This window comes from Chrysemys picta, chromosome 8, assembly GCF_011386835.1.
Source record: "Chrysemys picta bellii isolate R12L10 chromosome 8, ASM1138683v2, whole genome shotgun sequence".
Lineage (NCBI taxonomy): Eukaryota > Metazoa > Chordata > Testudines > Emydidae > Chrysemys > Chrysemys picta.
Window position 1 is genome coordinate 48,013,186 of NC_088798.1, and position 13,287 is coordinate 48,026,472.

The following is a 13,287-nucleotide window of genomic DNA, read 5'->3' on the forward strand; positions in this document are numbered from 1 at the left end:
CTTAAAGAGTCAAGATAAACAGACCATATTTTCTAGCTATCAGCTTCTGTTTTATTTCTAAAGTTTAACCTGAAGGATACATGGATGCTGAGAGACCACTATTCCATCAAGACCTTTAGACTTCCAGGACAGACATAGGCTAGAAATGATAGGCTTAATGTAGTATCTGATATAGCATATTTTCTTAACTAATCCAGTCTCAAGGTCAATTAAACATTACTGTTACCTTCACTGGCAGGTTTTAGGTGGGACAACCTCAGTAGATCTTTATGAGACCAACCATTTCTTTGTTTATATTTTGTAACTGCTAAAGCAACCGCCAGGCCATTCTTTCCATTGTACCAGTCTGCAACAGCTTTTCTCAGGGCACGGCCCCACATGCCACACTTCATGCCCTCCTTCAGATCCTTTTTAAACTGGATGAAAGTAAACAGATGAGTTGGTATGCGGCAGACTTCAGAAACAGCCTTAAATGCTGCTTGTTTTGTTTTTGCATCAGAGCACTGTGAACAAATTGCAAGAGCAAAAAGCATGGGCTCCTGTTTTGCTGCCCTGCCTTCCTGGCTGAATGTCTTTATTTCCTGTACCACATCACAACCTTTACCATCTTCAATCAGTCTTATTAAAACTTCAGCATTTTCAAAGCCCAGTTTCTGCTCCTTGATGTAGTATGTACCACCTTCTGAACCAAAACATAAGAAACGGTGGAGTCGATTTATATCGGTGACCTGCCATACATATCCACCTTCAGAGTTCGGCACCTGCTTGTCATTCAAGGGCTGCATTTGATTTGCGTCTTCATCCATTGCTTAGAGTTTCAGGAAGCCTGTTAAAAAAGAGAGTACAACTTTACTACAAATAAACGTTGAACTATGTTGGATTTTTTGGCTCGTAACATTTCCTCCTTTTACATCTGTAGCTAAATGAGTACATCATATCTGTAATGCCTGCTCCCCTTGCCTCTTCTAGATTTATATTAAACATACTCCAGAACAGCAATAACATAGTCCAGTAAATGCTTAAGTTACTAAAGAGCATCTTCAAAGAATATATTTAAAAATTGGGTTTATGCCCTTTTTGGCTTTGTTATAACATATAAATAAATTGTGAAAAGGGTTTGCTTTAAGCAGGGATATCAAGTTTGGTTTTAATTTTCCCTGAATTTTCTGGTGGTCTCAAAGCATTTTTATTGTTAGCTCTAACAGCTTAATTGAAGGGGTAGAGGTACTCAATATTTAAATACATCCTTTATCCAAAATGTTAGTCACTGAAGTTAAGCAAGTGTTGATTAAAAAAAAAAAAGAAGTCATAAGTAGTCGAACTAAAAATCTTTTTCTGAGTGATATGTAGTTCTCCAGGCAGGTAAGTCTTCCAGGGCAGTTAGGTCCTGAATTTCTGTGGGACAGATTGTACCCAAGACTAGCAAAATGATACTAAACTTTATGAAGGGGAATTTTTTAAATTCAAGCTAATTAGGAAGAGCTTTAATCCCAAAGTTGAAAACGTAAATTCCTTAGAACCAGCATACAGGCTAGTTAAAGGTGACCTGCCAAGGGAAGGATGGTGTTTGTGCTCTGTCTAATGTTATAAAAATTATAAAGATTTTTTTTTAAATTAAAATTTATCAGATCTTGTCCCTCCCATTTTTTGCTGGAGGGCTGGATGACAACACTGCATTCGATAAAGGTAAAAAACCTGAGCAACTCAGAATGCAAGAGAGTCCTAGACTTAAAAACAAAAACAAAAAAACTTGGTATTTTGTTTGTTTTGGTTATCATCTATTTAAATGAAACACCTGACAAATAACAAAGAAAAATGCCATCGTTAATAAAGATTCAAACACACTTGTCCTTTCAAATGAGAACTGAGAAAGCTCACAAGCAAAGAGAGAAAGAGAAACAAAATACATCCCAAACCTTTCAGGTCTTGTTTACACACTGCTAGACAGAGAACTAACATAATATCATCTGTAGGCATACCATATTTTATTCCTATCCAAAATAAGACGCAAGGCCACAAAATTTATATGGTTAAAAGGTAAAAAGTTATTTTTTGAGAAGTAAAAATCCAGTTGTAGTGTAACCAAAAGAAAGAATCATACATCATAACAAATGAAACATAAGCTGGAAATTAGAAGGCCTAAGAGGAAATTTGAAGATATAGACCTTGCATGTTTTTATGTCTTGGGCTACTAAGTATCAGAAAGAACAATCCTTTGAGTGTCAGATGATCTTCTAGATTACTAGGGAGTAAAAGGAGCAACAGAAAAGAATAAGTACATTAGCTTTTTGCAAAGTACTTTGCTGCATCAATTTTAAGTACAGAAGATCACAGACCTATTCTTTTAGGAGAAAAAAAGATGAGGCACTGTCACATCCTGATCATGACTAGCTCACACATTTTTACAGGTGTTAAACTGTATTACTGTTTAAAAGCATTTTAATTAAAAACATAATCAACATTTTTATTTATTAATTCTATTCCTACTTTGGATACAGACATCTCACAGATTGAAGCGAGTCAGTATTCTACCCCCTACATGTGATGAGATATACACACCCTATCCAGGAATTACAAGGGAAAGAATTAAACATTAGTTGTCTCACTGTATCTCTACTCGGCTAGATTTTTTTTTTTTTTTTTTTGAAGCAGTGAGGTGCCAGCAACTGGATTCGGAATGCTAATTTTATTCATCTTATATTTTCAAATAAAATTTCCAAGTATTTCTCACTGTGAGTTTTCAAAGCAAGTACGTGCAACTTTCTTTTAAAGGTTTCAAAGGCTCTCCGTTCAAAAATTGCTTGCAGCCAAACTCTAATTTTAAAACACACACTGATTCTGAGACATGCCAGATACCCTGAAAATAACAAGTGTTAGCTAAAAGGGGTGCATTTAAGGTATATATGCACCAAAAAGTATTTTGATATCTGAAACATGATATTCCAACATGTATGAAGTCGTATGCTTTGCCAAATTGCAGCTATAGTTACATCATACTTTCAAAATTAATCTTTAAAGTCAAGTGTTACACAAGAGATTAATTTAGTCAATTAACTAACTACAAAGATTTTCTTCCATATGTAGAAAAATGTTGGTATAGAACACTAACCTGAACATCTCAGTAATAATACAAGTGGGATGTGCAATACAAGTGTGATTGTGACTCTCAGGAATCAGAATCCTGTGTGTGAAATCTATGGAGTGATTTTACCCTGTAAGTACCTGCACTTCTGTAATTCTGTACAGTGACAGGTTGGACCCCTTGGGAAGCCACCTTATGTGCTGAGATACCACTGAGTCTACCTGTTCTGCAGCATAGGCCCCCTTGAACTTGTCTTGCTGAGCCAGGCTATTAAAGCCTTCTCTAACACACACAAAGACAGGGCCACACCTAGCTGCACATCAGCTCTGGGAAGACTCGGTTTAAGGGACTTGCTCCAGCACTCAGATGTCCACCTCCTTTGGAGTGCAGACCTATAGCTATATTATGAAATTCGCCCCGTCCCTCAATGTGGAGAGAGGTGTGCATGCTTCTTGCCCCTCCCAGTTAGAAATTACAGAAACTGGGTTTAATAATAAACAAAACAAATTTGATTAACTATAAAAAGCAGATTGTAAGTGGTAACAGGGGTAACCAACACAACAAAGCAGATTACTAAGCAAATGAAATCAAACACATAAACTAAGCTAGTTTCACCAAATAAATTGGTTATAAATAGTATTTTTCACCCTAGATATTGTTGCAGGCAGGTTGCAAAGTTTCTGTGGTTCAGAGTTCCAATTATATTCCTTTTCAGACTGGACCCCCATGTCAGTCAGGACTCCACACTCCACCTTCCCTTCAGGTGGCCTTTGCAGATTTTCTTCTTGGGCAGGTTTCAGAGGGATAGCCGTGTTAGTCTGTATCAGCAAAGACAACGAGGAGTCCTTGTGGCACCTTGGAGACTAACAAATTTATTTAGGCATAAGCTTTTGTGGGCTAAAACCCACTTCATTTTTCACTCCATGCATCTGATGAAGTGGGTTTTAGCCCACGAAAGCTTATGCCCAAATAAATTTGTTAGTCTCTAAGGTGCCACAAGGACTCCTCGTTTCTTCTTGGGCAGACAGCCATGGAGAGGAGGATTCCTGTTTGCCTTCTTCCTCACGCTTAAACAGGATTTACATAAGGCAGGCATGCTTTGTTTCCCAACTTTTAACCCCCTTCCCTTCAGTGGAATGTTACAAGACACCCCAGGTAATGTTTTAGTATCAGGTGACAAGACCACCTGACCCTGTAATATCACAGCATCCATGAGTCAGTGGCAGTATGGAGTGTCCACAGGAAGGCCAAGCTTTTCACAGTCCATTGTCCTCGCTGATGGGCCATCCGCTCTGTCTGGCTTTTCCATTGTTGTACCTGAAGTGTTAGCAGTGGGCATCACCCAGAGTAGCATAGTTGAAATACAGATACATAGTCAATATTTCTTACTTCAGATACAGAAATGATACAGGGATACAAATTGGATAATCGCATTCAGTAAATCATAACCTTTCCAATGATATCTCACAAGGCCCATCTTGCATAAAGTATACCTCAGTTATGTCATATTCATAGCATAAGCATATTTTCATAAGGAATATGGACATATGTGGCCCTCCCAGTGTGTGTATTAGAGGAAGCTTTAATAGCCTGACTCAGCAAGACAGGTTTGTGACGGGTTGGATCACAGAAACCTCTTTGGGACTGCCACCTGATATGCTGAGACTACCTCTGAGCCCATTTTCCCTGGCAGCTTGGGACCCTGCCTGGTTGTGCTAGACACACTAGCCTGCTACAAACACAGACCAGGGTCTGAACCACATCCCCCCCAAGCTGCAGGCTTAACTGAAAACAGCTTAAGAAGTGTTCCTGTCTCCAACACTCAGCTCCCAATGGGATCCAAATAAATCCATTTTACCCTGTATAAAGCTTACACAGGGTAAACTCATAAATTGTTCGCCCTCTATAACACTGATAGAGAGGTATGCACATCTGTCCTCCCCCTCCTCCCCAGGTATTAATGCATACTCTGGGTTAATTAATAAGTAAAAAGTGATTTTATTAAATACAAAAAGTAGGATTTAAGTGGTTCCAAGTAATAACAGACAGAACAAAGTGAATTACTGAGCAAAATAAAATAAAATATGCAACTCTAAGCCTAATATACAGTAAGAAAGCTGAATACAGATAAAATCTCACACTCAGAAATGTTTCAATACGCTTCTTTTACAGATTGGACACCTTCCTAGTCCGGGCCCAATCCTTTCCCCTGGTACAGTCCTTGTTCCAGCTCAGGTGATAGCTAGGGGATTTCTCATGACTGCAGCCCCCTTTGTTCTGTTCCACCCCCTTATATATCTTTTGCACAAGGCGGGAATCCTTTGTCCCTCTCTGGGTTCCCACCCCTCCTTCTAAATGGAAAAGTAGGGGGAGGGATAGCTCAGTGATTTGAGCATCGGCCTGCTAAACCCAGGGTTGTGAGTTCAATCCTTGAGGGGGCCACTTAGGGATCTGGGGCAAAATCAGTACTTGGTCCTGCTCAGGGCCGGCTCTAGGATTTTTGCCGCCCAAAGCAAAAACAATTTTGCCCCCCCCCCCGCTTATTTAATTACCCCACCCCCGGCCCCGCCTCAACTCCGCCTCTTTCCCAAATCCCCAGCCCTGCCTCCTCCCCCCAGGCTCTCAAGCCTAGGAGGGAGGCAGGGAGGGGGAGACCCCGACCCGCCGCGGCGCACGAAACAGCTGATTCGCGCGCCACTGCTCCCCCTCCCTCCCAGGTTTGAGAGCCTGGGAGGGAGAGGGAGACTCCGAGTGGCCGCGGCGCGGGCGCCGCTTCTCCCCCTCCCTCCCAGGCTCTCAAACCTGGGAGGGAGGGGGAGATCCCGAGCAGCCGCGCGAAATGGCCGCTCGGGATCTCCCCGTCCCTCCCAGGTTTGAGAGCCTGGGAGGGAGGAGGAGCAGCGGCGCGCGAAATGGCCGCTCGGGATCTCCCCGTCCCTCCCAGGTTTGAGAGCCTGGGAGGGAGGAGGAGACCCCGAGCCGCCGCGGCGCACGAAACAGCTGATTCGCGTGCCACTGCTCCCCGTCCCTCCCAGGTTTGAGAGCCTGGGAGGGAGGACGAGTAGCGGCGCCCGAATCAGCTGTTTCGCGCGCCGTGGCAGCAGCAGCGGAGGTGAGCTAGGGCGGCCGGGGCACATTTTTAGGGGCGGCATTCTGGCGCCGGCCATGCCGCCCCTAAAAATGTGCCGCCCCAAGCACCATCTTGTTTTGCTGGTGCCTAGAGCCGGCCCTGGTCCTGCTAGTGAAGGCAGGGGGCTGAACTCGATGACCTTTCAGGGTCCCTTCCAGTTCTAGGAGATAGGATATCTCCTTTATTAAAAAAAAAGAAAAGAAAAGCACCATGCTAAAGATGGATTCCAGTTCAGGTGACATGATCACATGGCACTGTAAGACTTCATTACCCACTTGCCAGCACACAGGTATACAGGAAGACTTACAAGTAAACAGAGCCATCTACAGTCAGTTGTCCTGGTTATTGGGGGCCATCAAAATTCCAAGCTACCATTAATGGCCCACGCTTTGCATAATTACAATAGGACCTCAGAGTTACATTTAATATTTCTAGTTTCAGATACAAAAATGATACATTCATACAAATAGGATGAACACACTCAGTAGATTATAAGCTTTGTAATGATACCTTACAAGAGACCTTTTGCATGAAGCATATTCCAGTTACATTATATTCACTCTCATTAGCATATTTTCATAAATCATATAGAGTGCAATGTCACAAGGCTAAAGGGGGCCTATGCTGCAGAACAGGTAGACTCTGGTATCTCAGCACATCAGGTGGCTTCCCAAGGGGTCCAACCCCTCACAACTATCACTGTCCAATTAGGCTGAGCGGAAAAAAATTCTTGTCACTTGTCCATGGACTGCTAAGATTTAAATTTGAATTGTCTGAGAAGAAAACATGGTCATCCAAATGTTCTGGCTATGGTCGCATTCTCTCAAATTAAGGAGAAATATTGTTACCGCTGTGATTATCTAGAGGCATTTCTACTATGTTCTGCTTTTTCTTGTTTCAGCTACTAGGCCAACTTCTTCTTTTAGTTCTCTTGTTTTCAGTGCACCTATTTCTCCTGGTCTTAAATGCTCAGTTTTGTTTTCACCTTACTATAAATTAAATGTCACAGCCCCCAACAGTTTGAGACCACAAGTCAGAATAAACTATTTAATCATTTATTTTAAATTCATTCCAATAGCTTAACAATATTATGGATAATGCCCATCTAGTTTGAAATGAAGATCTGGATTCTAGAGAATAGAATTACCGTAGTCTAAATCTCCACTAAAACAGCTTGCTGTTGCTACTGAATACACTCTGCCTTTGTACTCTCAAATGTGTTTTATTCTACTCGAACCTTCATTTCAACAGAGAACAGCCTCGTGGTAATGGAAACTATCTATCCCTGAGCCATTCACTTGCACCTACATCAAGTCCTTGGAGTCGGTGCTCTGCTGCATATACTTGCATGACTTGTTTTAATTAAATTTACAGTGGAAAATGTACATTCCATTACAACAGTGCTGTCCGACAAAAGCAATATATCCTCCAAGAGCCATATATCCTGAAAGAAAAATAGCCTGGTGGTAAAAAGAGTTGTCATATGTTGGGTTCTGTGTCTGCCGCGGAAGTCACAGATTCTGTGACTTCCTGTGACCTCTGTGACTTCTGCAGCGACCAGTGTGGCTGACTCCAGGGTCACCCAAGCAGCTGACCCCAGAGGCAGCTGCCCAGGCAGCCCCGGGGACAGTCACACCAGCCGCTGCTAAAGCAGCTCTGCAGCCAGCCGCTTAGGCGGTCTCGCAGCCAGTGTGATCGGCTGCTGCTCTGGCGGCCCCGGGGACCACCCAAGCAGTTGCCGATACGGCTGGACCCAGGGCTCCCCCGTCCCAGCGGCGGGGACCCCCCAGGGCTCCCCCTCCCAGCGGTGGCCAGAGCAGCAGCAGGCCCTCTGGGGTTCCTCCACCACAGCAGGTCCTGTCTCCCCTCCCCCCCATTCAATTTTGAGTATTTTTAGTAAAAGTCATGGACAGGCCATGGAGCCATGATTTTTTGGTTTTTTGCCCGTGACCTGTCCATGACTTTTACTAAATATACTCATGATTAAATCGTAGTCTTAGTCATATGCAGTGTCATTGTTATATTTTTATAGTAATAAAGTGTAATTTTAGAGTACAACTGTGTACTCTGATGTATAAAGTGTACAACTGATGTAGGGCTCTCTCCCTCACTCCTTTTTACTCAATATCTCTATAAAGTGGTCTAGCACAGTGGTTCTCAATCAGTGGTCTGAGGTCCCCGGGGGGCTGCAAGCAGGTTTCAAGGGGTCTGCCAAAATAAACCAGAGACCAGGGCCAGTGTTAGACTCATTGGGGCCCAAAGCAGAAAGCTGAATCCCGAGCCCTTCCTCCCCAGGCTGAAGCCAAAGCCGGAGCAACTTAGCTTCACGGGACCCCCTGTGGTGTGAGGCCCTGGGCAACTGCTCTGCTTGCTACCCCCTAATGCCAGCCCTGGCTTTTAATCTACTGAAAAACAGTTGTTGTTGCACAGGTGGGCCGTGGAATTTTTATAGCATGTTGGGGGGCCCTTAGTAGGAAAAAGGTTGAGAATCCCTGGTCTAGCAAATTGCTAATTCGTGCACTGCAATAATGGATTTTTTTTTTTTAATCACTAGGCCACTGTGGAGTCAAAGCATTGAAACCACATGTCTGTCAGTTACTGTAGGCTGATGAATCTGATATCTGTATGTTTAATGTCAGTTTCAAGCTTACAGATTTGATTTTTCTGCAGCTTTGGCTCCGAAGACCCAGACCTATTGACTTCTTCAAATCTGCCATAAAGATATATTTTTTCCATGTAACAACCAAGATTGTATTTCACTACTGCAAATTCTAGCTGTTGCAAAGCCTCAATCAACAAACTCCTAGAAAAGAGACTTCAATCAGATGGTAATTAACACCATCGTGAAATACAACATGCCCACAAATCTGCTTATCTGATCTTGTTAAGAATGCCCTTAACTTGGGCAAGGTCAGCCCCGACTAAGTTTCTACTATATATTTCAAATAGGAATCAGCCAAATTTTTTTTATTGCCTTCACAGCTGTGGCTTGACTAGCAACCCAGTGGATACCTCTGAAATAGCTCACAGTTACCTCAACAGCTTGAAGTTGATGTAATCTTTTGGGCCTTAAATACAAAGGAAAAAGGTGGTTCAAAATAAATTCACACTTTTTAAGATAAGGATAATCTTTGAGATCAAGACTACCAAGCTCAAGGTAGCCACTCATATACTGCACAACATGAGAAACATCTTATATAAACTTCATCTTAGCGTATGTGCAACGTGCCTCAGGCGGCACGTGATGAGGATTCATCAGTGAATTTGGTCCGCTGATTGGATCATCAGCTGCCCTGGCCCGGGCCAGGCACTGACGGGAAGTGTGACATGAACACTGATCCATCACATCAGTTGAAAAGTTCATATTCACTGCTGTATCATATAAATCTGAGTCGATCATTTCTGACTTGAGCTCTTCTCTGTTGATCTCCCAACTCCTAAATCTGAATTCTCCCATGTGATATCGTCGGTCCTCCCAGATTCCAGGACTACTATGTTAGCAATGTTTTCTACTTAGCACCGATGTGATATATACCTTCTACTATCCAACGTTCAGCAGTACCAAACTCTGAACTTCAAATTAACTTGCTCTATTATGATCTGAAGTTCCTCTCTTTAGCAGCATAAGCAGCAGCAACAACAAAAGGGCAATAATCATTCTAATGGTTATTGTCAAGCTGTACAAATAATGTTACCCAGTAATATACTGGATTATTTTATCTTAAAAAAAAAAAAAAGGTATGTGTGTGTGTCTAAAGTGCAGAATGGAAAAAAATTCTCTTTTTATGTGCCTACAAACTTTCATGGCTTTATGACACAGACAGTAGGTTTGTTTTTTCCTGAATGCAGAAAACTTGCAGAATTTGAGAAATACTTTAGAGCCAAAATTCTTGTGGGACTTGTTCCCTACATCCTTGCTATTTTGCACACTTTTTTTCCCTTTATATATTTGATTATTTAAAAATAAAATATAAAATGGCTGGTCATAATTTAACCTGAGGACTTAGGGAAAAAAGCATATATCTTTGAATGCTGAAAATACTGACATGAACACAAATTTTACCTGCTACCTGAACTGTTCCCTAAGAATGAGTATGCTCAATATACTCCTGGGGGAATTCTGCACCAATGCACACACGCAGAATTTATGTCCCCCAAAGGATTTCTCCCTCCCTTCCTCCCTCCCATTCCAGAAAATACATTCTGTTGGAGAGCTGCTGCAATTACACCTTTTCGACAAACTGGGGTGGGGGCACAAGAGCTAGTCCGGTGACAACATTGAACCAGGGGCTGAATGGAAGTCGGGATGTAGGGCCACATGGGGACAGGGGAATAAGGGTGGCTGAGTGAGGGTGCAGGAACACATGGGACGGGGGGAGGAGGGTGCCTGAGTGGGGAGGGAGGGACAAATGTGGACAAGCGGGTGCAAGAACACATGGGGGTGGACGGGGGGGTGCAAGTGACACATAGGGAGAAGGGCAGATGTGCCTTACTGAATGGGAGAGACTAGGAGTCAGCCAGGGTCTGCATGAGGGATGCTCCTTAACAATCCCTCCCCACCCCAAAAAAACCTGTTCCATACTTTCCCCACCCATACCCAACAACCCTTCAAATTCATACCCAGGCTCCTTCCCAACAATTACTTCCCTCTCCCTCAGCTCCTTCATTACTCCAGCTTCTCCAATCCTTTGCACTGCTTCTGAAGGGTGCAGGAAATACATTTCTGTATTGTAGTTTAAATAATTATTACTCAAAGTTCCATATTAATATGACTAGTAAGGAATCTACTTGTCAAAAAAACATTTCCTGAATCTTTTTTGTTGCCTGCATTGTTACAAACATGCTTGCTGACAGGTATTTTGAAATAAATTGTCAAACTAATTGAAACAGGCATTATTACATTGTGTTATTTGACAAATGAAATATGCAGAATTTTACCATGTGGAGAATTTTTGGCACAGAATTCCCCCAGGAACATCAACAACACCTTTCCCACTCAATGTATCTATTCCAAAGCAATTAGATGCTAGTAGAGCAGTGACTCTGTGGTCAAATTTAATAATATATGCTCAGCAACCGCTTGCACGTAACCCTGGCCATCCAAAAATCAATACAAAATAGATTGTCCATTATTTTTCATTTAAAAAAATAAACGTAAGTATCATACTCATGAATTTCCTCTTGGACAGCCAAAGATAACTGCAAGTGTCCATTTAATATTTAATTTTAAAGGACTTTACCTCTCTCTTTACTACTAGTACTGCATTTGAATCCAAGTCTTGGTGCAAGACTTAAAGCAATGACATTCTGGCTCGAGTCAAGAATTCTACCACCTGAGTTACTCTGAGACCAACAATAGGGTTACCATATTTCCACAATCAAAAAAGAGGACACAGGGGAGGGGGGGGAAGCCCCGCCCCCATCCACTCCCTCCCACTTCCCACCCCCTGACTGCCCCCCTCAGAATCCCCAACCCCCCCTGCTTCTTGTCCCCTGACTTCCACCTGCTAAGAACGCCCCCCCACCCTAACTGCCCCCCTAGGACCTTACCTGTCCCCTGACTGCCCTGACCCTTATCCACTCGCATGGGTGGCAGGGTTGTAGAAATTTTGGTGGTGCCCAGAACCCCCCCACACCTGCCTAAGGCTATGGGAGGGTGGTTGGATGGGGGGAGGAGGTATGGGGTACAGGTCCTGGCCTGGGGATTAGGGTGCAGGAGGGGTGTAAGCTCTGGGATAGAGTTTGGGTGCTGGGTGCAGGCTCCGGGCTGGGGCAGGAGGTGGGTGTGCTGGAGGGGGTGAGGGGTGCAGGTTCTGGGATGGAGTTTGGGGGTGAGAGGGGGTACAAAGGGAGGGAGTTTGAGGGCAGGAGGGGGTGTGTGGGAAGGGGGAGGGGGTTTGGGAGGGAGTTTGGGGATAGGAGGGGATGCAGGGGTGAGGGCTGTGGGTCTGAGGATGAGGGGTTCATGATGCAGGAGGTGGCTCAGGGATGGGGCAGAGGATTAGGGTGCTGGGGATGAGGGCTGGGGCTGAGGGGTTTGGGGTGTTGGAGAGGCTCGGGACTAGGGTGGAAGGGCAGGGTAAGGGCCTCCAGCCGCGGCGGCTCTGCTCCTCTTCGGCTCTGTGTAACTGACACAGTGTAAGTTACGCAGAGCCGCCGCGGCTGGAGGCTCTGCTCCTCTTCGGCTCTGTTTAAGAGCCTGGCTGCCCAAAGCCCGAGCGCTACCGGCTTCACGGTTTGCCGGGCAGCCTCCAGACCCTGCGCCCCTGGCTGGGCGAATCCCCTCCCGGGCTCCAGCTGCGCTGGGGAAGCGCCGGCTGGGGGCGCAGGGTCTGGGGGCTGCCCGGCAAACCCTGAAGCCGGTAGCACTGGGGCAGCCTTTTCCCCCTGGCTGGGAGTGGAAGGGAGGTGGGGGCGGAGTTAGGGTGGGGGAAGGGGCGGAGTTGGGGCGGGGTTAGGGGGTGGGGAAATGGGCAGGGCCAGGGCCTGTGGAGGGTCCTCTTTTTTTATTTATGAGATATGGTAACCCTAGGGAGGGAGGGACTATGGGTGCAGTTTTGGGGGGCTTCCCCCCTCCAGAGGCAGGACATGGGGGTGCACATGGGGTTACATGCCTCGCCTCCCCATCCCCCATTCTGCAAGCGCAGAGCTGCCCAGCAGAAGGAGGCTGTCTGTGTCTCTGCTCTACTGACTCTGCAGCTCAACGTTGCCTCCTGGGTCCTAGTGTCAGTCATGCTCCCCTTGTGTGTGCTGGGAGCCTTCTTGTTTTCTATTCTATGCAACAGTGAGTGGGGCTGGGTAAGGGGAGTGGGGTGGGAAAAATGAGGAGGGGTGGAATAGGGCAGGGGGAGGGGAATATGGCAGAGAGTGGAGGGAGATGGAGAAGAAAAGGGGACAGCAGAATTGCGGGGGGAAGTGGGAGCCTGGCATGCGGCGTCCCCTCGGGCTCTCCCGTTAAGCAGGCCCATCGAACCCTCACTCTAACAAGCCATACCCGTCTACACTGGACCCCTCCGACAAACCCCCCACATCCAGACCCCCATCCCACTCATTCCCAACCTGCTGCACCTGGACC

General features: G+C 45.0%; 1 protein-coding gene across 3 annotated transcripts in view; it reads right to left on the bottom strand.

Moving 5' to 3' along the window:
- Positions 1-13,287, bottom strand: part of RO60 (Ro60, Y RNA binding protein) — a 30,736-nt gene that overhangs the window by 14,112 nt on the left and 3,337 nt on the right. For all 3 annotated transcript variants that reach the window (XM_005306874.5, XM_005306873.4, XM_042840705.2), the window contains exon 2: positions 227-826. In XM_005306874.5, coding sequence (XP_005306931.1) covers positions 227-806 — 580 coding nt within the window. In that variant the 5' untranslated portion in view covers positions 807-826. The remainder of the gene's footprint in view (positions 1-226; positions 827-13,287) is intronic.